Source organism: Canis lupus, chromosome 3 (assembly GCF_003254725.2).
Source record: "Canis lupus dingo isolate Sandy chromosome 3, ASM325472v2, whole genome shotgun sequence".
In the NCBI taxonomy this organism is placed as follows: Eukaryota; Metazoa; Chordata; class Mammalia; order Carnivora; family Canidae; genus Canis; species Canis lupus.
This window is the reverse complement of record NC_064245.1, coordinates 38640922-38662274: the sequence shown is the minus strand read 5'-3', so window position 1 is coordinate 38662274 and position 21353 is coordinate 38640922. Positions and strand designations below refer to the sequence as shown.

Here is a 21353-nt window from a genome sequence, read left to right as displayed (position 1 = left end):
AAGAGATCTCCCGGGACTGTTCACATGTGGAGGAGAGGAGAAAGGATGAAGAGATGGGTGGGGGGTGTTCTAAGGGAGGGGTGGATGCAGGGACCAGTTGCAAGAAAAGGGGAACAGGACTGGTGAATAGAGGCCAGCCATGAGTTACAGGGGTGCTGGCCCTTGCTGCCCTGCTCTTGGGAACACCACTGCATCCATCCAGAGCCACTTGGGGGAGATTCCCTGCATACTGCAAGCACGACATAGTCGTCCAGGTTCCCCATTTTCTGTTTGCGGATCCTAGTAGGATCTAGACCTGTGGGTGGGTATAGATCATGAGTGAAGGACAGGGGCCGAGGTGGAATCCCATTGTCCCTGAGTGAGCCGCTTCAACTGGATGGTCATAGCAGGAATGGTCCTCACTCCCATGGGATGGTCAGAAGTGCAGAAGTGCTCCTGGTACCCTCTCACAGGAATCCAGTCTCCCTGCCTCCCCTGTTCTCCCAACCCTCTGCCTTTTCAGGGCACCTCGCTAAGTTCCAGATAGAAGACTTGTTCTGGTTTAGCATCGCCTTTGGCCCAGGGCATGATCCTGGAGTCCCCGGATCGAGTCCCATGTCAGGCTCCCTGCATGGAGCCTGCTTCTCCCTCTGTCTGTGTCTCTGCCTCTCTCTCTCTCTCTCTCTCTCTCACTGTGACTATCATAAATTAAAAAAAAAAAAGAAGAAGACTCACTCTGTACCCAAGTCTCTGTGTTTGGCCCAGATGGCTGAGGAGGACCAGGGGTTGTGCTAGGACAGAGGGGTACCTGGGGGGTAGCATCCAGCCCCAGTCTGGACTACAGAGGATACTCCAAGAGGTAACTATGAATATATAGGACTTTAGGGGACCCTGAAGGGTCCAGGCCACTGGCTTGAGGGCCACGAATTCTGAGAAAAGAGTATGCTTCAGGGTAAGATTAACTCAGAAGACTTACGGTTCAGGAGTATATGCCTTTCGGCCCGAGAACAGGGGAAACCCAGGCAAAGGCACCTGTAAGGAACAGTGCTAGATTTTGGAGTTTGCTGAAGTAGTGTGTAGCTTCTACCATTAGTACAATGGACCTTTATTCATAATCACTTGGAAATGAAGGGGGCAATTTGTCTACCAGGCAGGTTCACTTCCGATTGTAATTCCGGTAGACTTAAAAGTTGATGTGGGTCTGTGAATTCGCTTGCATAATTATACTCTGATAGCTTTTCATTACATGTAATGTGATTTTAATGGAATTAATGTTCTGTATCAACAAATACATTGTTTTTATTATGCAAAGAGGAGACTTTGAAAAGAAGAGAGTCAAAATGATTTGTACCTAGGTTTACATAATATTCTTTTCCAGACGGGCAGTATACCTGCCCACTGTGTATTTTCTTCCTCATGTTCGATGAAGGTAGGAGAGGGGCAGGAGCCTCTTACACCCATTTGGGTGCTTGTTGGAATTCATCTTTGAAATTTGCATTTATATCTTAAGTTCTTATTATTCTCTGTCAAAGAATAGCAGAATTGCTCATGGCCACCTGGCTGGCACCTTTCCTGGCAGACCAGGCCCTCTCCACAGATACCTTGAACCCCTACCACCTTCCTCACCTTCATTACAGTCCTTAGGATTCTGATTTCCTGCCTTCTTTACTCAAACCTCAATCCATAAGTCTCCAGAGACCCTTGACATCTGTTCCTAAGCCAAGGGCCTTTCAGTGTGAATTTGGAATTTAGCCTCATTCACCTGTCCCACCTTTGGAAGGGAGCGTTAGGAGTTATGTCCTCCTTCCCTGAAGGGTACGTCCACCTCCCTTAGGAGGCAGAACCAGCTGTCATTAGCTTGTGCTTCAATAAAATGTTTTCTGTCTTACCCATAAAACATGGGGAAGAGTACAAGGTGGAAGCCCAAGTCCCCCTCTCCAGAGATGATCCATGGCTGTCTTTGGGATTTGGTGCAAGTTTCCTTATGTATTTTTTGTGTTGGCATTTGGATTTATTTACTTAATACAAGAGAAACTATCCTCCTTCCCTCCAAACCATTCTTGTAGCCTGCTTTTCTTTTCTTCTGCTTTTCTTTTATGCAGCATGAATATTTCCACACAGAACTAAATATCCTAACACAACATGATTTAATGGCAGCGACTGGGAAAGACCCAATAAATATAAGCTGTTCTCTCTTGCAAAACACTCAGGTCATTTCCCATTTGCAAAATTATAAAGAACCCTTTGATTAGTACCTGGAATTCTTAGAAGTGGAATTACTGGTTCCAATGGTATGCATAGTTTAAAATATTCATGACATAGTACATGCACAGATTAAAGGCTGGCATTTCAGAAAGTTACAGATTTAATAGCAAGTATCCCTTCCCTGCCTCCCTCGTCTGGTTTCCCATTGTCAGGTTTCTTGGGTATCCTTCCAGGGAAAAACACTTTTACATATGTACCAGCACCCATCCATTTGTCTCTTCACACAAATGGGATCATTCTCTGCTTGTTGGGCTATGTTTTGTTTGTCAGTTGTTTGTTTGAGGTTGTTTCACACCAGCATAAACAGATATACCTCGAAGTTCATGTTATATATATCAAAGTTGATTTAACCAGCCCTTTATTGTTAGCCACTTGTTACAGGTTTTTGCAGTAAATATCCTCGTGTAAGTGACTTGGCGTACCTCTGGTACTGTTTCCATAGGCTCTGTTTCCAGTAGTGAAATCATTCAGCAAAAATATGTGCCTTTCCTATTTTGAGAGGACCCAAAGAAGGTTACATCATTTTACACCAACACCAATCATGTTAAAAGATGAACTTCTTTCTCCTCTGTCCTTACCAGCACTGTTTTTTTTTTTTTTTTTTTAAATCAAACTTCACCCAAAAGTTGGCAGCCTGGGAATATTTGTTGTGTTGTTTTGGCTTGCTTTTAAAAAACTGGAATGGGGGAACCTGGGTGGCTCAGTTGGTGAAGCATCTGCCTTCAGCTCAGATCATGATCCCAGGGTCCTGGGATTGAGTCCCACATCAGGCTCCCAGCTCAGCGGGGAGCCTGCTTCTCCCCCTCCCTCTCCCTTTGCCAGCTGCTCCCCCTGGTTGTGTCAAATAAGTAAGTAAAATCTTTAAAAAGAAAAAACTAGAGTAGGTTGAAGCATCCCTTTATATGTTTATCATCCATAAAAAATGTGAACTTCTTTGGCCATTTTTTTCTATTGAGTGGTTCCCTTATTGATATGAACTCTTTGTAAGTTAAGGCAATCAGCCTTTTGTCTGTCGTATGTATTTTATTTTTCCCCTTTAGAATTGATCTTCTATTTTATGTTCTTTTTAGACCACAAATATTTTGTTGGCTTTTGCTGTGGTAAAGCTGCATTAAAGAAGCACCCCAAAACTCAGTGGTTGGCAGTAGCCAGTCTTTTTTTTCTGCTCTGGTTTGCAAGTCAGCTGGGATCCCCACCTTGGGCTGAAGGCTTGGTTGGGTTTAGGTCTGTGCCATGTGTCCATTCTGGGGCCCAGGCTGAAGGGGCAGTGGCTTTCTGGGCTGTGTCCCTCTTGTATCCAGGAGCAAGAGCACAGAGGACAACAGGCAGCATGAGATATTGGGTGGCACCATGAGATGCCCTAGAGGTCTTGGGGATGAGGGCCACCTCCACCCAGTGTGGCCGAGCAAGTCTTATGCCAAGTCCAATATTGGTGAGGATGGGTACTCTATGTGCTCTCTCTGGAGGCTTCCATGTAACCCGTCAGAAGCATGGATTTGTACTTCTAATATGGAGAGGCTCTGGAATTAAGAGCAGAGATCCAGTCCATCATATATAATTTTTTAAAACAAAAACATTTAGAATTTATTAATCCTTTCTATTAGGATTCTGCATCATGCCTCAAAACACTGAATTTCTTTCAAGATGGTTTTAAGAAATGCTCCAAGTTCCTCTAGGACTTTCGGGTTTTAATTTATGATTCACACTCTTCGGTTACTCTGGAATTTTTTTGGTATAAACAGTAAGGTAGAAAATAAATTTTGTTTCTTTCCAAGTGGTTAGTTGTCCTAATGCTTTTTATTGAATTGATTTTCTTTTTCCCTTTATAATATTTAATTAGAATTTCATGGAATTCATGCATTCTCTGGTCCTTCTCTTTAAAAAAAAAAGTGGGGTTTTTACATCTGAGGACTTTTATATTTTTAGTAGATGTTTTAAGATTTTCTTGATATTGTTCTTGCTCATTTCTGATTAGTCTTTGTGTTCTAAGTCATTCTGCCTTTTTGTCATAAATGGAATTTTTTGGTTATAAAAGGAATTGTTATAAATGGAATATGTCATTTTATTCTTTTTTCTTACCAGTCTATGCTTGCATGTATATAAGAAAGCTATTTTTTCTGTAGTTTAGGAGCTTATATCCTAATACTGTAATGTGGGCAAGGGCTTTAACTTTGTCATCTGTGCAGTGGGGCGCAAAAAATCACACTTGCTTCTTACAGTTGTCAAAGAGCTTAAAGTATAAAGCCGTAGTAGATATATGTCATGCAGTCAGTGTTCACTAAATATAAATAGTATCATACTTTTAAAATATATAATTTTCTAACCATTTGATTTACCAAATTCTTCTGATTGGTTTCTTATTACTTTTGATCAATTTCCCATCAGTGTTCTAGTTAGGTAATCATATCATTTTCAAGTAGTAATCATTTTGCCCCCTCTTTCCAAATTTATTATGTTTCTTTCTTGTTTTGTATTATTAGCTAGTTGTATATAACAAATTACCACAAGCGCAGTGGCTTAAAACAGAACAGACTTATTCTCTTGCAGTTTCCATTGCGTCTGGAATCTAGAACATTTGGGCTATCTGCTCAGCATTTGAAGGCTGAAATCAAAGTGAGGCCAGATACATTTTCATCCAGAGGCTTGAGGAGGGAAAGATCTATTTCCATAGTCCCTCAGGTTATTGGCAGGATTCATTTTTATGGTTGTATGACTGAGGTCCCTATCTTCTTGCCTGGTGTCAGCTGGAGAGGATCCAGCTCTTAGAGCCCCTCTCATGACACAGAAGCATACTTCCTCAGGCAGCAGCCGAATCTCCCTGTGCTTCAAATCTTTGACTTTACAAAGGGCCCAGACTCAAAGGGTTTGCCTAATGAGCTCAGGCCTACCCTAGAGAATCTTCCTTTTGATGAACGAAAAACCAAACTTATTTGGGACCTGAGTATACTGCAAAATTCTTCCACCTTTGTCATATAATGTAACTTTATCACAGGACTAAAATTCATCATATTTGTAATCCCATCCACACTCAAGAAGAGGGGATTCTATAGGAGGTGTACACCAAGAGGTGGGTTACTAGGGACTGTCACATAATTCTGCACACCACACTGGTATTTTCAGATTAATTTTAAATATAGGTGGCAATTTGGGGCATCTTTATTTTGTCCTATTAAACCAAGATTTTTTTTTCATAAAAAATAGTGATTGAATTTTAGCAAGTGTTTTTTATACATCTTCTGAATGGTATTTTCATTTTTGTCATATTCATATAATTAATTTTATTACTGTGCTTCCTCTTACTGAGCCATCTTTTCATTCCTTACATGAACCACCTGCCTTGCTGTTTATTCTTCTAAATGTACTGCTGGAGAAAGCATTTGACAAAGTACAGCATCCATTCCTGATCAAAACTCTTCAGAGTGTAGGGATAGAGGGAACATTCCTCAGCATCTTAAAAGCCACCTATGAAAAGCCCACAGCAAATGTCATTCTCAATGGGGAAACACTGGGAGCCTTTCCCCTAAGGTCAGGAACATGACAAGGATGTCCCTCTCACCACTGCTATTCAACAGAGTACTATAAGTCCTAACCTCAGCAATCAGGCAACAAAAAGAAATAAAAGGCATTCAAATTGGCAAAGAAGAAGTCAAACTCTCCCTCTTCGCAGATGACTTGATACTGTACATAGAAAACCCAAAAGACTCCACCCCAAGGTTGTTAGAACTCATACAGCAATTCGGCAGTGTGGCAGGATACAAAATCAATGCCCAGAAGTCAGTGGCATTTCTATACACTGACAATGAGACTGAAGAAAGAGAAATTGAGGAGTCAATCCCATTTACAAATGCACCCAAAAGCATAAGATATCTAGGAATAAACCTAACCAAAGAGGTAAAGGATCTATACCCTAAAAACTACAGAACACTCCTGAAAGAAATTGAGGAAGACACAAAGAGATGGAAAAATATTCCATGCTCATGGATTAGAAGAATAATATTGTGAAGATGTCAATGTTACCCAGGGCAATTGACACATTTAATGCAATCCCTATCAAAATACCATGGACTTTCTTCAGAGAGTTGGAACAATCATCTTAAGATTTGTGTGGAGTCAGAAAAGACCCCGAATAGCCAGGGGAATATTAAAAAAGAAAGCCATATCTGGGGGCATCACAATGCCAGATTTCAGGTTGTACTACAAAGCTGTGATCATCAAGACAGTGTGGTACTGGCACAAAAATAGACACATAGATCAATGGAACAGAATAGAGAATCCAGAAATGGCTCCTCAACTCTATAGTCAACTAATATTTGACAAAGCAGGAAAGACTACTCACTGGAAAAAGGACAGTCTCTTCAATAAATGGTTCTGGGAAAATTGGACAGCCACGTGCAGAAAAATGAAACTACAGCATTCTCTTACACCATACACAAAGATAAACTCAAAATGGATGAAAGATCTAAATGTGAGACAAGATTCCATCAAAATCCTAGAGGAGAACACAGGCAACACCCTTTTTGAACTCGGCCAAGCAACTTCTTGCAAGATACATCCATGAAGGCAAGAGAAACAAAAGCAAAAATGAACTATTGGGACTTCATCAAGATAAGAAGCTTTTGCACAGCAAAGGATACAGTCAACAAAACTACAAGACAACCTACAGAATGGGAGAAGATATTTGCAAATGACGTATCAGATAAAGGGCTAGTTTCCAAGATCTATAAAGAACTTACTAAACTCAACAGCAAAGAAACAAACAATCCAATCATGAAATGGGCAAAAGACATGAACAGAAATCTCACAGAGGAAGACATAGACATGGCCAACACGCGCATGAAAAAATGCTCTGCATCACTTGCCATCAGGGAAATACAAATCAAAACCACAATGAGATCCCACCTCACACCAGTGAGAATGGGGAAAATTAACAAGGCAGGAAACCACAAATGTTCGAGAGGATGCGGAGAAAAGGGAACCCTCTTGCACTGTTGGTGGGAATGTGAAATGGTGCAGTCACTCTGGAAAACTGTGTGGAGTTTCCTCAAAGAGTTAAAAATAGACCTGCCCTATGACCCAGCAGCTGCACTGCTGGCGATTTACCCCAAAGATACAGATGCAGTGAAACAGCTAGACACCTGCACCCTGATGTTTATAGCAGCAATGTCCACCATAGCCAAACTGTGGAAGGAGCCATTTTTTTCCACAAGCCGTTTTAATAAGTTATAACTCACCAAATTGAAATAAACATTTGTTTTACCTTCCACCAACCAAGTCTCTGTAGGATTTGACAACTTTTCATCTTCAAACAAAAGCTGGTTTCCCCCAGAGGCCCCTCTTTAGAATTGTAGATTGTAAACAGATACAGAAAAGTATTAATATTCAGCAGTGAATATTAACTCAGAGAACCTTCTCTGGGTTAAAACAAAACAAAACAAAAGGCAAATTGTTTCTTTAAATTTTTTTTTTTTAGTGCCTTCCATGTGCCAAGACTTGTGTTAAGGTCCTGTGAGGTAAATACTCTCATTGTCACTTGTTCCCTGTAGAGATAAGAACACCGAGGCCCTGGATGCCTGGGTGGCTCAGTGGTTGAGCATCTGCCTGTGCCCATCGACAGATGAACGGATAAAGAAGATGTGGTCTCTGTATACAGTGGAATATTACTCAGCCATTAGAAACGACAAATTCCCACCATTTGCTTCAATGTGGATGGAACTGGAGGGTATTATGCTGAGTGAAGTAAGTCATTCGGAGAAGGACAAACATTATATGGTCTCATTCATTTGGGGAATATAAAAAAAGAGCAAACAGGATTAAAGGTGAAAGGAGAGAAAATGAGTGGAAATATCAGTGAGGGTGACAGAACATGAGGGACACCTAACTCTGGGAAACAAACAAGGGGTGGTGGAAAGGGAGGTGGGCGGGGGGTTGGGGTGACTGGGTGATGGGCACTGAGTGGGGCACTTGATGGGATGAGCACTGGGTGTTATATGTTGGCAAATTGAACTCCAATAAAAAAATAAAAATAAAATAAATGTACTGAAGTCTAACATTTTATTTTAAAATTGTATACTTCTGTTTATAAGTAAAATTGGTCTGTTTTCTATTCTTGTGGCATTTTACAGGGTTGTAACTGTTATGCTGACCTTTGTAAGAAGAATTTGGAAAGTTTCCTTGTTTTTTTCCCCCTCTGCTCAGAAAAAAATTATGTTGGAAATTTCTATAATTTGAAGCTGTTGAAGAATTTGCCTATGGCTGTTTGACCACTTTCCTAATTTCTTGGTGTTTATGGGCACATTTGAATTTTTTGACTTTGAGGCAACTCCAAAATATAAGTTACTAAACTTATATTTTCCTAGAATATCATCTATGATATCATGGTTATTATAGACTTAATGTTTGTGTCTCCCTAGAATTCACATGTCAAATCCTTATCCTTAGTGTGATGGTGTTTGGAGGTGGTGCCAGTGGGAGGTGATTAGGTCACAAGAGTGGCACCCTCATGAATGGGATTATTGCCCTTATAAGAAAGACTGCAGAGAACTCTCTTGCCCATTCCACTATGTGAGGATATATGAAAAGATGGCCTTCTATGATTCAGGAAGCGAGCCTTTACCAGACACTGAATTTGCTAGCACCCTGATCATGCTCCTAGAAGCATTATAGGTCTCTGGGGTTCACCACCCCATCCTCAGACAAATACCACACAATGACCACAGGATAGAGCAGCCAGTGGCTGGAGCCTGAGCGGCACGGAGCAAGGTCAGAACAGTGTGTGGCTGGAGTGGGCAGATGCCTATGAATGTCCACTGAGCAGTGAGGTGGGATGAGGAGGGCTTGAATGAAGATTTCCATGTTGAGCCATGAGCTGAGCCCCTTGGAGATCACAGTGTTTCTGGATCTTGAGTGCTTCCTGGTTACTTGCAGAAATATACCTACCTTGGGGAAAATTTCTCCATTTTTGCATCCACAGAACCTCACTGATTAAGGGCAGGTAATGTGTTCACAACAAAAGACTTCTGAGTTTACAAACATCAAAGAAAGCAAGCTGCAAAACGTGAGCATCAACAGAAACAACAAGAGATATAGACTTAGGTAACCTTCTTTTCACTCCACATCTTGGACTGTAGAACCTCTGCATATGGAATATTTTAAGCAACTTTGGACAGAATCATACAGATGAGCACACAAAAAGAAACTGTCTGAAACAAATAGTCATATTTGGGGAAAGACAAAAGCAGAACTTGTAAATATCTAAAATATAACCATTAAAATTCTCTAAATAAGTGCAAATGGTCAACAGCTGATTAAATGTAACTCAGGGAAAATTAGTCACCTGGAAGGTGAGCCTAAGGAAATTATTCAGAATAAAACACTGAATGACACAGATATGGAATATGTAAAAGCAGAACTAAGAGATTTGGAGGATGGTATATGAAGGGTCAGCATGCAGCTGCTGGAGTCCCTGATGGAGAAAATGTTGGAGAGGCAATATTTGAAGTGATCTTGGCTGTCTCATTTCCAGAATATTAATTCTGAAAAACATAAATTCATCACATCAGAAGCACAGGGCATACCAACAAGGATATGTAAAAAGAAATCCATGCCTAGGCATATCACATAAAAACCTCAGAACACTAAAGCCAAGGAGCCCATCTTAAAAGTCTTTAAAGAGTAAGAACAGCTTTGCACCTCAAGGAGCAGCAGTTAGAAGACAGCTAACTTCCTGATGGCAACAGTGGAATCCAGATGACTATGGAATAGTAACTTCAACCTTTTGAGAGGAGAAACCATCAACCTAGAACTGTGTACCCAGCAAAACTACTTTTCAAGCATGAAGGCTAAGTAAGACATTTCCAGGGAAACAAAAAATTGGAGTTTACCACTAAAAGATCTGCACTAAAGGAGCTTTTTTTTTTTTTTAAAAAAAAGCTATATTATTCATTTGAGAGAGAAAATGCAAGCAAGAGTACAAGTGGCAGGGAGAGGCAGAGGGAGAGGGAGAGGGAGAAACAGACTCCCTACTGAGCAGGGAGCCCTCTGTGGGTCTTGATCCCAGGACCCTGGGATCATGACCTAGGCTGAAGGCAGATGCTTAACTGACTGAGCAACCCAGGCAGGTGCCCCTGCACTAAAGGAACTTCTAAGTTAAGGGTTTATACCTTGTGGCCTAGCAGTCTAGGAAAGCCTGCGGAGTCCATCTCAGAGTAAGACTTTTGAATGCAGAAAATGAAATACGATTACAAAGGAAACCAATTATTTTGAAATGTTTTAAAATCAAAATATTTTACAAATGTGTTATAATGTTACACATGCTATTTTATTAACTCATTAAATAATAAAATCCACTTGTGGGTCTAGTCACTACCCTACCTTCAGCGTGAACACCCTGATGGAAGGAAGGCTTCATCGCACAAGGCAGAGCCAGGACAAATGAGTTTGGTACCAAGCACGTGTGAAGTAATTTTCATCAAAGAAATATTCACTGCAGAACAGACTATGTTGTTTTTTTCTTGGATTTTCTTTTGACTCATGGGTTATTTGGAATATCTTAAAACATTTGACTTTTTCCTTCTTTTTTTTTTTTTTCATGGGGCTATCTTTCCAATCAGTGTCTCATTTTGCTCTTATACAATGAGGGAATGAAAGATATCGAACTCTTTTCTATTGTGGAGAAGGTAGGTTGAGGAGGAGAATGGCTTTCTTTGTGGACATCTTGATTTTGATGTATGGAAGCCTCCAGTGGGAAGTGGTGGAGAAAGTCAGAGCTGCAGGTGGGAGTGAATGGTTGGAGGAGAGAATGATGGGTTGGGAATTGTTCTGAGAAAAGGAGGCCAAAGCCATGGATTGGGATGGATGTGAAGACATGTATGTTTCCCAGAATGGAGCTGAGATGGACACAGAAGGCTGAAGGTTTGCATTACAGAGTGAGCGCTGCCAGGTGGTCCCAGGGAGACCCAGACACAGGAAACCACTCAGAAAGAAAAGAAAACGTAAGTAGGATAAAGTAGGAGATTCAGCTACTCCATGAAGCATAAGGAAGAATTTTGCATAGTGCAGGTCTGAAGTCTAAAAGCTTTGAGAGATGGGTTCAATAGACTTTTTCTCATTTTGGGAAGCTCAGAGTATTATTTGCTCCATTTTTATAATAACATTTTGTTCACCAGTTGTGAACCCTGGCTTCTTAGTGGTGAGTTGGTACCACTGTAGCTATTAGACATACCTGCATATGTTTTGTGAAATAATTTAATTGGCTTTCAAGCCTATGTTCTAGAAGGACTTACTTCCCAACCTAAAGTGTTGCATTACCATTTGCCTTTGAACCAGAAATGAAGCTCCCAGGAAAATTCTTGATTTGGGGCCAAGAAAGAACTTTTTGATCATCGAGGAAAGGATTTAAAGAGCTAATTTCTCCCAGGCCTCGGTGTTCAGGCAGTAGTACCAATCAAACAGGAAGGCCTTTAGCTCTAAAGATGCCATTACTTCCTGGCAGTCAATAATTCCCTTTCATCACCCTCAACAGCAGGAAATTCTGTCTCACTTTTAATATTATCTCTTACCTCTATTTAGGCTGGGTGGGAAGTGGAGGAAAAAAAAATGAGTTGGTATCCTTTTAACAACCTGCAGGTGCTTGAAAAGTTAAGCCTCTCTCTCTGAGCAATATCATGCCTATCACCTTCTTTTTGGCTTTTCTTTCACAGCCACTTAATTATGTGTTACTTTTCTCTGACCTTCTTCAGTTTCTTCATATTCTGTGTAAACTGGGGACTTTGAATAACGATATTGGCAAATGAAATGGGACAAAGGTTTCACAAGATGCAGCAATTTCACAGCTAACTAGCTCCATGACCCCGTTCCTGACCAAAGTGGTACAAAATAAACCTGCAGAATTACCAAGGTGGCAGAACAGACAATATAATTCTCACCGGTAGCTGGAATTGAGCAAAAACCAGTTCAAACTGAGATCCAGTCATTTCTGAGCAGGGACATGCTCCTTTATTTCTCTGTTGCCCAGTGGACCAGAGAGAAGGAGAGAAGGCATTCTAGAAACTGGGCTTTGAAGAGCCTCCTCCAAGATGCCACCCATTGTTAGAATTGGTGTGAATGGTTCTAGATGGGGGAGTGGGCAGGGAAGTCTGCTTCTTCTGGGGGAGCGTGGAGGAAAAGTTGACATTTGAAAGCAAGAATGCAGTATCCCACTCTTAATTATTAATATTCGTGTATTAATAAGCATGGGTGGCCATAATAAAATCCCATCGACTAGGTGGCTTAGCCAACAGGAATTGATTTTCTCACACTTCTGGAGGGTGAAAGTCAGAGAAAGGGTTCTGGTGCAGAACCCTTTCCTGCCTTGCAGGCTGTCAGAACCTCACTGTGTCCTCACATGGCCTTTCCATGGTTGTGCATGTAGAGAAAGATAGAGAAAGGAAGAGAGCTCTTTCTTATCCTGAAGGCCACCATCTCATCATGAAGGCCCTACCCTTACACCTAGTCTAACCCTAATGACTTCCTGAAGATCTTACCTCCAAATGCTATTGCACTGGGGATTAGGACTTCAATATATGGGTTTGGGGAAGACACAAACATCTACTCCATAATAAATAGTTTTCTATTACTGGGTAGCAAAGTACCGCCAACTTTACAGTTTAACACAACACCATTAGAGTTTTTTTAGGTCAGGAGTCTTGACATGGCCTGGGTGAGTCAACTGGCCAAGGTCTTACAAGGCTGCAAAGTGTTGCTGAGACAACATCTTACAGGTCACTGAGTAGGATCATAAGAGTGATGACAGCACATTGTGTTGATCACTAAGGGCAGGACTTTTAGACAAGCCCATAGGTCATCAGGGATCATTTTAGGATGTGTGTGCCACATTGAGTTTGATGTTATTTATTTATTTTTTTTGGTATGGGGGAATTGGCTCCATCCCCAATTACAGGTATTAGTGATACTTAGAAATGTATCATTTTCTTCAATAAAGCAAACTGTCCGTATTTGTTGGTAGTAGAATTACTTGAAGGGAATTCATGGAATGATAACTATAGGCAAGGAAAGTCAAGAATTTTTACTGTAGCCTAAGTTAAGTGATATTAACTAACTTCCTTTGTGTTTATAAATGCCTGCTCTCTGGAGGGTTGTGGGTTTCCAATAATAATTCTGTTATAAGCAACTTGGTCACTGTAGACATCTGATAGTTTTATGAACTTCAGCTTAGAAGAGATCAGGGAGTTCTATCTGAGCTTATTAAATATGCCTTGAGAGGTCTGGTAGTTTAGAGATTTAATGGGACCCCATGTACTCATGAATTCACAGGCCCTTTCTGTGTGAGGAGGCACTGGGCCATGTCCTGAATAGGTAAAATTTTCTACAGTATGAGTAGGAAGTAGAAGACAGAGTATAAGTGGATGTTTTCTGGGAGGTGTACCTTCCCATCCCCTATCCAGTGTTTGTCTGGGTCAGGCTGGTGTTGGTGTGAAGGGAAAACAGAGGACACTCTTTTGAAGTCATATCCTAAGGAGATGGCAGGGTCCAAGCCAGCTGTGTTGGGGCCACGTCTAGGAGTTGGGTTTGAGTGACCAGGAGGAGGGGTGCCATTCTGGGAGGAGGGATGACAATAGGGAGAGTGGGTTGGGTATAGGAGGGAAGAGAGATGGTAGGCATTGTGGAAGAAGAGCAAGGGACTGGGCTCAGACACAGAACAGTACTCAGGGATTTTTATACAAGTTGCAGCTGAGTGGCATCATGAAGAGAGATTTGGGAGATGAGAAAGTGTTCGCAAATACTATTTGTCTAGATTGACTATGTTTGCAAGATGCAGGCTTTGAAGAAAGAATATATATGTGACATGCTTGGGAGCAGAGCCCTGTTGAGTTCTCTTTGGTTCATTTTGTTGGTTTGTTTGCTTTATGTTTGTGTATGTGCATAAGATTCAAAAGTCTTTTGTATGAACCTCTGGTCCAGATGTGTTTGGAAATCCACCTGAGACTAGCATGATAAGGGGATTGATAGAGACTGTTGGGCCTGAGACTTGGCCCCGCCCACTGCAGAAGTGTTTGAGAGTTAACTGGAGTCAGTTGCCAAGGGAACTTGGGGATCTGTTCAGTAGGATACTCTCCTCCTAGGCCTGGGTCAGTCCTTCTGGAATAGAGGAAATGTAGCCAAAGCCCTCCACCCCAGAGCCCATCTACCTGGCCCATGCCCACAGTGGAAAGTTGGGGTGATCTGTCATTACAACAGACCTCATATGAAAATACCTTACTTATAGTGGGGCCTCCCAGAATATTGCTCTGGCAGATGATGGGGGTGAGGGAGTTGGGACCATCTCTGGCATTTGGATAGGAGTGATCAGGAGCGGGGGGGTGCCATTGTAGGAAGCAGGAGTGACAAGAGAAAGACTGGGTTAGGGAGGTAGAGATTGCAGGTTTTTGTTTTTAGACACGTTGAGGCAGAGTGTGACACCGGGAGCAGTGGGCAGCATGACTCAGTGGTCAGGGAAGCATCTGCAGGAGGTGTTGACAGATGGTGTTAGAGGATCCTGAATGATAGATGGATCTCCAGTGAACCAGAGGGTGAAGGAGAAATAGGTCTGAAGAGAGGTCTTGGGAAGTGGGAAAGGAAAGGGGGGGGGGACCTGGAGCAGAGAAGGGTGTTAAGAGAGTGACACAAAGCCTGGGAGGATGTGGTTAACCTCAGGTGTATAAGCTAATCCATGCACTGTGCCCTACACTTAGCAACCCCGCAGGTGACCTTGGGAAGTGTGTGTGTGGGTGGTGAGGGCTGAAGCTGGATTGAGTGGGGCAGGGTGGGGGAAACACCCGTGTTTTGGTGATCTGTCCTGATCTGTCCACCGTGCCTGGACCCATGGACACTGGGAATCAGTGAGAAGTGTGTGCCTCAGGGATTGTGAACCAGGAGTGGAAGGGTGGTTCTCTTGAGAAAGAAGACACAAGGGTGCTTCTGTGGTTAGGGTGACAGGGAGGAGCTGGGATGGGGGTACTTCTAGAAGGTCCTGGGGGGAACACACTCAGTGGGCAGTAAGAGGCCGGGGGCGGCCCAGGAAAGGAGCCAGCAGCTCAGTGTCATGTGTGGGAAGCTGGGGGCCTGCTGGTGGCACTGCCTCCTGGTGAGGTGGGAAGCTGACTGGGGGACCAGGTGTGTGAAAGGAGAGGGGGGGCCGCTGGGTCTGCCATGCCTAGTACCCAGACACAGAGGGCAGGTAGCTGGGTGACACACAGGGGGGATCTCCGCCTTTCCCCCAAGGTAGTGTTTCGAATCCTCTCTGTGAGTTTTAAGTCACACGGCCAACTAACTCACAGGACCAGAGTGGAGAAAGTACCCAGTCTGGATGGAGGCTCTCAGAAGGTGCGTTTGTCCTTGGGCCCGTCAACGCACAGCATGAGCGACCTGTCAGGAGCTCGCAGCTGTCTCAGAGGCCTTTGTGTCGCCCACAGGGCCTGCAGGCTGTGAGCGTCAGGGGGGAGAGCTCCCTCACGTGTGAGGGCCGCCTTCTAGAAACAGTCCTTTCCCAAGCCCAAGTGACCAGTCCTGCTTTGATTGTCTGTTAAAGGTCTCTAGAGGGTCTTACCTCCCTGCACTGTTTGTCTTTCCAGGTGCTGCTCTCAGGACTCATTGGCGTTGTCTCCTGGAAGAGGCCACTGTCCCTTGTGGTAAGTCGGCACCTGGTTTCCATGGGCAGCCTTGGAGCGGGGCCCTCCTCGCCGGGGTGTGAGTGCTTTACAGGTGACAGCAAAGAACATTTTGGCTTTCTTTGCAGAAAGCAGGATACAGACCTTATAGAACTGGAACCTCTCAATGCAGAGGGGCTCATTGGTAACAACCACTGCGCATCTTACCCTCTCTACTTCTGAGAATACCCATCAGGTGCCTGTCTGAGATGCTCACATGCCATTCTCTGCCTTTGTTCTGTTTGGGTGCCCTCATCTGAGGACAGGCTGGGATCAAAGACGTCTTAGTAAGTGTAGATGAAAGCATTTCCTCTAGGCGTGTTGTTTGTGCATATATATACATATGTGTGCATACGAGCACACAAGCCGTGCATACTTCACCAGAGTTCAAGAAATGTTAGCTGCATGTGTGTTCTGGGGACTGAAACTTTGAGTTTCAGAGGAGGATGTTTATTTAAATAGAAGATCAGAGGGGTGCTGCTGGCATTCCCTATGCCATGGCTGTGACCCTGTGCCGGGGAGGAGCAGGCTGCATGGGAGATGGAAAGGAGATGATGGCTTTTCCATTGGGGAAAGTAACCCCGAGCAAATTCATGTTTATTGATTTGTATGATTTGTATGCATGTTTTTCTCAGCATGTGCATTAATATATTTATGTGTCCGTATCAGGGCCAGACGAAGAGGTTTTCTGGGTTTTGATGGATAATGAAAAAAAAAAAAAACATGGTGTGGCTTTTTTCTCTTTTGTAGTAATCAATTATTTAAAATCTCTTCTTTAAGTGATTAGGTTTGGAGATAATGACATGTACTAAATATTAATGGGAATAGAAAAAAACCCCACAAATCTGCTTGTTGGAAACACCTCCTCCTCATGAGAATAACTACAGCATCCTGAAGAGGCACTGGGAAGAGAGTGGCATTAATTCAGTGAGCCTCTTCTCCCATGACTTGTTGAGAGATTTCCTTTGCAGAAAAAATGTGTCTTTTTTATGTAGAAAGTTTCAAACATGCACATGAGTAGAGAGAGAAGCTAGTATAATGAATCCCTATGTACCCCCCATCTGTCTTCTACAGACACCAACATTTGGCCTGTTTTGATTCCTCCAAGCCCCTTGCTGAAGCATTTTAAAGTACATCACAACCAGTGTGTCAAGAAGCTGACTCCTTTGTGCAGAGGGAAGTGGTGGTGGGCATGCCAGCGTGGGGGCCTGATGTTCTTGGGCTGTGCTTTTGGGTTCCTTTTGTGGACATGGAGCCAGCTTGTTCTATTCCTCCTCACCAGCCCTTATGGTACAGGCTGAGGAAGGCCTCTGATAATGGCTGCCAAATGAAGAAAAACTACAACTCCTTTTGGTGGGTGTGCGGGCAAAAAGATGAGAGGAATGGTGTCCGTGATCACACAGCCACTCCTCATGCCCGCCCCAGTCCTGGCCCCAGGATGGAGATTCTTGCAGGGCTGGGCATTGTACTGTGAAGGATACTATGCAGCTTGTAGCTGAAAAGGAGTCAGGACCCCATGTGGACATGGCTCAGGTGTTTCCTGGGGGAAGCCAGAGCAGTAGGATGGGATGCCAGGGCCTCACCCTAGAAAGAGGGATAAAGTACCAGCTGAAGCTGCTACAGCAGAACATTCAAAGTGCCTGCTCACTAGTCCCTGTCCATTGGGGTAGAACCAGTCACCCTCTGGGCCACCGTGAGCATTTCCTCCCCTTGATTTATTTCTGCCCAACCCCCAAGTAGAAGAGAAGGGGTTCCCTCAGCTCAGTTGACCACTTTCCTAACAGGGAGGTAAGGGGATGGGCTTGGATAACAGTAGGTGCTATAACAAACCCCAGACTTCCAGTGGCTTAACACAATGTGAATTAAGAACCCAAAAGCACAGCCAAAGGACATGCTTCTTTGAGAGTGGCTATTCCAGGCAGTGGGCCACTCCCCCACACAGGGGATCCTGAGACTGTGGTTGCTTCCTTCCTGGGCCATGTCGAGTCCACTGCATTTCAGTGAAAGAGGAATGGCAATGGGAGAGAGTCTGAAGGTTACCTTCATCACTCTCATGTCACACCTTTTGGGAGAGCCTGTCACATGGACCCATTTGGCTGGAAAGGAGACTGGACAAAGTAGTCCCTTTCTGGACACAGCACTTCCCAGCAGCAGCTCCATACTGTGAAGAGGAGGGCAAGAATTCTGGTAGACCGGTGTTTCTCTCTACTGTAAGAACATTATTCTGTGTTGACCAGGACAATACAGTCTTTTGATTCATTAGTAAAAACTCACTGTCCAGACTCAACCAGAAGGGCGTGAAGTCTGGATTTAAATCATTCTTTTATCCCCAGTTCCTGCTTCTGTCCTCTATCCTAAAGGTAGTGTTTCCTTCTTCCTGGAGGTATAAAACTGACAGAGCCCCTAGGACTATTCTGGTTCATTTCCAGGGGACACACTGCCCCCTGCCCCCACCAAGGACCCCCCTGGAGTGAAGAAGGCTATCTGTCCTTTGGGGTGGTTGCAAGAGGCAGTGTTGGACTCTGCTGAACCAGACCTGCACAGCCATGCCCGGTGCCCTGCAAGGGCTGGATGGGTGAGGACAGCAATGCGTGGGCATGCTGACAACAGGGTGTTGTCACTGGTCTGTTGGTAATACCTTTCCCCTAAGTGGCTAGTGCCTGTGGGCCTGTCCTAATCTCTGCCTCTCCTTTCTTTTCATTGCTCCAATTTTATAAGATGGAATGGGGTGAGAAAGGGTATACTTTTCACCGAGTGACTGATAGGAAGTGGAGAGGGGTCAGCAGGCTGTCCTAGAGGATGGGGAGGGAGAATGCCCCTTCCAGGCTGGTGGATGTGATGCCAGAAGGAGGAGGACAAGAAAAATATTGTGACTTTCTTGGGCTGGTATTTTATTTTATTTTATTTATTTTATTTTATTTTATTTATTTTATTTTATTTTATTTTATTTATTTTATTTTTTAAAATATTTTATTTATTCATGAGACACACAGAGAGAGACGCAGAGACATAGGCAGAGGGAGAAGCAGGCTCCATGCAGGGAGCCCCATGTGGGATCATGACCTGAGCCAAAGGCAGATGCTTAATCACCCACCCACCCAGGCATCCCTTGCGCTGGTATTTTATTATTTTTTATTATTTTTATTTTTTTGCACTGCTATTTTAAAGGAGCCTTTCATAATGCTGAAACTTAATAGCTATCTCAGTAGAGAATATGTATTTTTGCATCATTATGGTTCTTTTTCTTTATTTTTTTTTATTGAAGTGTAATTACCATATGCTTATGTTAGTTAGTTATATAGTTCAGGTTATGTTGTTGTATTAGTTTATAATTATCATATAATACAATATTAGTTTCAGATGTATTGAATAGTGATTCACCAGTTCTGTACATTACTCAGTACTCATCATAATAAGTGTACTTAGTCCCCATTACCTAGTTCACCCATCCCCCACCCACCACCCATCCGCAACCACCTGTTCTCTTATTTTATTTATTTTATTTTATTTTATTTTATTTTATTTTATTTATTTTATTTTATTTTATTTATTTATTTTATTTTATTTTTTGGTTGGTTCTCTTATTTTAAGAGTCTAATTTTTTATCTCTCTTTTTCTATTTACTCATTTGTTTCTTAAATTCCATATATGAGTGAAATCATATGGTTTTGTCTTTCTTAGTCTGACTTACTGCACTTAGCATTATATGTTCTAAGGCCATCCATGTTGTTGCAAATGGCAAGATCTCATCCTTTTTTTTTTTAATTTATTTTTATTTATTCATGATAGACATAGAGAGAGAGAGAGAGGCAGAGACACAGGCAGAGGAGAGGGAGAAGCGGGCCCCATGCCGGGAGCCCGACGCGGGACCCAATCCCGGGACTCCAGTATCGCGCCCTGGGCCAAAGGCAGGCGCAAAACCGCTGAGCCACCCAGGGATCCCCCTGATCTCATCCCTTTTTATGGCCAAGTAATAGTCAGTGTGTGTGTGTGTGTGTGTGTGTGTGTGTGTGTGTGTGTGTGTACCACTTTATCTGTTCGTCTATGGACTGACACTTGGGTTGCTTCCATATCTTAGCTCTGGTAAATAATGCTGCAGTAAACATAAGGGTGCATATGTCTTTTCAAATTAGTGCTTTCATTTCCTTTGGGTAAATACCCAGTAGTGGAATTACCAGATCATATGGTAATTCTGTTTTTAATTTTTTAAGGAACATCCATACTGTTTTCCACAATGGCTGAACCAATTTACATTCCTATCAACAGGGCAAAGGATTCCTTTTTCTGTACATCCTCACCAACACTTGTTATCTCCGGTCTTTTTGGTTCTAGCCATCCTGCTGGGTGTAAGGTGATACCTCATTGTGATTTTGATTTGCATTTCCCTGATGATTAGTGATGTTGAGCATCTTTTCACATGTCTGCTGGTCATCTGTTTATCTTCTTTGGAAGAATTCTGTTCAGGTCCTCTGCCCATTTTTAAATCAGATTATTTCTTTTTTTGTATTGCATGTATAAGTTCTTTATATATTTTGAATATTAACCTCTTATCTGATATATCATTTGCAAATATCTTCTCTCATTCAATAGGTTGCCTTGTCATTTTGTTGATGATTTCCTTCAGTATGTAAAAGCTTTTCATTTTGATGTAGTCCCAGTAGTTTAATTTTGCTTTTGTTTCCATGGCCTGAGGACACGTATTTAGAAAAATGTTTTGTGGCTGATGGCAAAGAAATTACTATCTATGATTTCTTCTAGGAAGGAATTTTATGGTTCCAGGTCTCACATTTAGGTCTTTAATCCATTTTGAGTTTATTTTTGTATATGGATAAGAAAGTGACCCAGTTTCATTCTTTTGCATATAGCTGTGCAGTTTTCCTAGCATTATTTGGTGAAGGGACTACCTTTTCCCCATTGCATGTTCTTGCCTCCTTTGTCATAAATTAATTGACCATATCATCATAGACTTATTTCTGGCCTCTGTTTCGTTACATTGATCTGCGTGTCTATTTTTATCCCATACTATTCTTTACTTTTGATCACTACAGCTTTGTAGTATATCTTGAAATCTGGGATTGTGATACCTCAGCTTTGTTCTTCTTTCTCAGGATTCCTTTGGCTATTTGGGGTCTTTTGTGGTTCTATACAAATTTTAGGATTATTTGTTCTAGCTCTGTGAAAATGTTGTTGGTATTCTGATAGCGATTGCATTAAATCTGTAGATTGCTTTGGGTAGTATGGACATTTTGACAGTTGAAAAACTTTTTTTTTTTTTAAGATTTATTTATTCATGAGAGAGAGAGAGAGAGAGAGAGAGAGACAGAGAGACAGAGAGGCAGAGACATAGGCAGAAGGAGAAGAAGGCTCCCTGCAGGTAGCCCGATGTGGGACTTGATCCCAGGTTCCCAGGATCACACTCTGGGCCGA

The 21353-nt window shown here is 42.6% G+C and overlaps 1 protein-coding gene across 3 annotated transcripts in view; it reads left to right on the top strand.

The window, feature by feature from the left end:
• ENTREP2 (endosomal transmembrane epsin interactor 2) overlaps positions 1-21353 on the top strand; it is a 452783-nt gene that overhangs the window by 179317 nt on the left and 252113 nt on the right. For all 3 annotated transcript variants that reach the window (XM_035714280.2, XM_049108392.1, XM_049108393.1), the window contains exon 2: positions 15852-15908. In XM_035714280.2, the coding sequence (XP_035570173.1) occupies positions 15852-15908 (57 nt within the window). The remainder of the gene's footprint in view (positions 1-15851; positions 15909-21353) is intronic.